At 46.5% G+C, this 2,500-nt stretch overlaps 1 protein-coding gene across 6 annotated transcripts in view; it reads left to right on the top strand.

Moving 5' to 3' along the window:
* Positions 1-2,122, top strand: part of iqcb1 (IQ motif containing B1) — a 6,761-nt gene extending 4,639 nt beyond the window's left edge. For 5 of the 6 annotated variants that reach the window (XM_045698038.1, XM_045698037.1, XM_045698041.1 and 2 more), the window contains 3 exons: positions 106-243; positions 1,340-1,496; positions 1,642-2,122. In XM_045698038.1, the coding sequence (XP_045553994.1) occupies positions 106-243; positions 1,340-1,496; positions 1,642-1,850 (504 nt within the window). In that variant the 3' untranslated portion in view covers positions 1,851-2,122. Of the gene's footprint in view, positions 1-105; positions 244-1,339; positions 1,497-1,641 lie in introns of those variants that run through there. The other variant, XR_006759844.1, reaches the window with a different exon arrangement.
* The last annotated feature ends 378 nt before the right edge of the window (positions 2,123-2,500 follow it).

Here is a 2,500-nt window from a genome sequence, read left to right as displayed (position 1 = left end):
TAGACTACCGCTGTTGTAAGCAGAAGCTGAACACAGCGATTGAACAAATGTAGCATGCAGCAGCATCTGAATTCATCTTGACAGTTTTTGTCCCTCCCCTGTTAGGTCCTTCGCTTTCTGAAGAGGCGGAGAGCTGAGAAAGCCCCTCCTTCCCTCTCTCCTTGGATTGGTCCTCGGGGTTTGACTGACAGTCGGAGGGCGGAGCTGAAGAGAGAGGTGGAGGAACATATTGCCCTGCACCCGGTGATTCTGAATATTACTTCAAGTTGTGTGTTTGGTTTTACTGTCCTTGAAGGGACCAGATGTCCTCACAAGGAATATTTGGACAAGTGGGGACATTTCACTTGTCCCCACGAGGAAAAAGGCTGTTTTAGGGTTACAGTTACAATTAGTGTTAGGGGTTAGGGAAATAGTATTTGGTCCCCACAAGGATAGTAAAACAAACGTGTGTGTGTGTGTGTGTGTGTGTGTGTGTGTGTGTGTGTGTGTGTGTGTGTGTGTGTGTGTGTGTGTGTGTGTGTGTGTGTGTGTGTGTGTGTGTAACGGATCTCTGTGTGTGTGTGTAATGGATCTGTGTGTGTGTGTGTGTGTAACGGATCTCTGTGTGTGTGTGTAATGGATCTGTGTGTGTGTGTGTGTGTGTAACGGATGTGTGTGTGTGTGTGTGTGTGTGTGTAATGGATCTCTGTCTGTGTGTGTGTGTGTAACGGATCTCTCTGTGTGTGTGTAACGGATCTTGTGTGTGTGTGTGTAATGGATCTCTCTCTGTGTCTGTAACGATCTCTCTCTGTGTGTGTCTGTGTAATGGATCTCTGTTGTGTGTGTGTGTGTGTGTGTGTAACGATCTCTCTCTGTGTGTGTAACGATCTCTCTCTGTGTGTGTAACGATCTCTCTCTGTGTGTGTAACGATCTCTCTCTGTGTGTGTGTAACGATCTCTCTCTGTGTGTGTGTAACGTTCTCTCTCTGTGTGTGTAACGATCTCTCTCTGTGTGTGTGTAACGATCTCTGTCTGTGTGTGTAACGATCTCTCTCTGTGTGTGTAACGATCTCTCTCTGTGTGTGTGTAACGATCTCTCTCTGTGTGTGTGTGTGTAACGATCTCTCTCTGTGTGTGTGTGTGACGATCTCTCTCTGTGTGTGTGTAACGATCTCGCTCTGTGTGTGTGTAACGATCTCTCTCTGTGTGTGTGTGTAACGATCTCTCTCTCTGTGTGTGTAACGATCTCTGTGTGTGTGTGTAACGATCTCTGTGTGTGTGTGTGTGTAACGATCTCTCTCTGTGTGTGTAACGATCTCTCTCTGTGTGTGTAACGATCTCTCTCTGTGTGTGTGTGTAGTCCTCTGTGGTGTCTCTAGAGGGCAGTAGGGAGCTCCATGCTCAGACCCAAGCCTTGCTGCTCCAGCATCTACAGGGGAGAGATGCAGAGCTGAGAGAACACACTCACACACACGCCCTGCTGGCACAGATCAACACCGACCTGGAACTACTGCTGAGTAGGTATCACACACACACACACACACACTCACACACACACTCACACACACACACACACACACACACACACACACACACACACACACACACAACCAATCTCTCCTTCTCCCTCTTTCTCTCCCTTCATCCATCTTTCTCTCTTAGATGCCCCCTCACTCAGTGTCGCCACAGCAACCGACTGTGACGTGTTCAGGAGTCGCTCTGCCCCCGTAGCTGCCCGCGCCCGGCAATCCCACAATGCCTTGCTCCAGGCCGGGCGCCTGCCTTGGTGGAAGATGCTGGGAGATGGTGACATCAACTGTCCAGAATCGGAGTCTGCCCACACAGACTCACTGTATTTAGGAGGAAGCTGACAACCTTGTTCCACAACAGTATTGTAACGCTATTATAACATTGTCATAGGGCTGTTGTAATAATGTCACTATGACGTCAAACCTGCTCTGGAATTCAACCAATCATGGGTTTCAGTCTGGACGGTGGTTAGTTGAATCAGGTGTGTTACTGCACTGGTCTTTTCATCGGCCTCTGTATGGCTGGTCCCTTAATAAGGAAGAGTTTCAGTCTAAGGAATTGTAAAGCAATTTTGTGTAGAGAAGACTGCATTAAAGTTTGTACTTTTCTACTATTATGCCATTGTGTGTCCTGACTAGAGACTTTCAGTCATTTTGATAAGTGGAGTTTTTATTTGTTGTCCAACAACTCACATGCCAGTGCTGAAATGGTGTTAATAGTGTGTCCAGAGTGCCTACCCAACACCAACAGTCATTATGTTATTACACACACCCAGAAAACACACACACCAGAAAGATTTGATTGGCCAATGTTTATTTTCAGCGTTTTACAACGAACAGCATTTATCAGACAGAAACATTATCATAAAGCTTACAGAATGAAGGCACAAAGACATAATACACATTTTTCTGTACCGTAGTTTCACATAGTTATTTCTTCTGACTCCTGCATATTAACGCTGGCGGTTTTACATATCTTATTACCAGGGCCC

This window comes from Salmo salar, chromosome ssa16 (assembly GCF_905237065.1).
Source record: "Salmo salar chromosome ssa16, Ssal_v3.1, whole genome shotgun sequence".
Taxonomy (NCBI): Eukaryota; Metazoa; Chordata; class Actinopteri; order Salmoniformes; family Salmonidae; genus Salmo; species Salmo salar.
The sequence above is the reverse complement of the archived record's forward strand: the minus strand, read 5'-3'. Positions and strand labels throughout refer to the sequence as shown.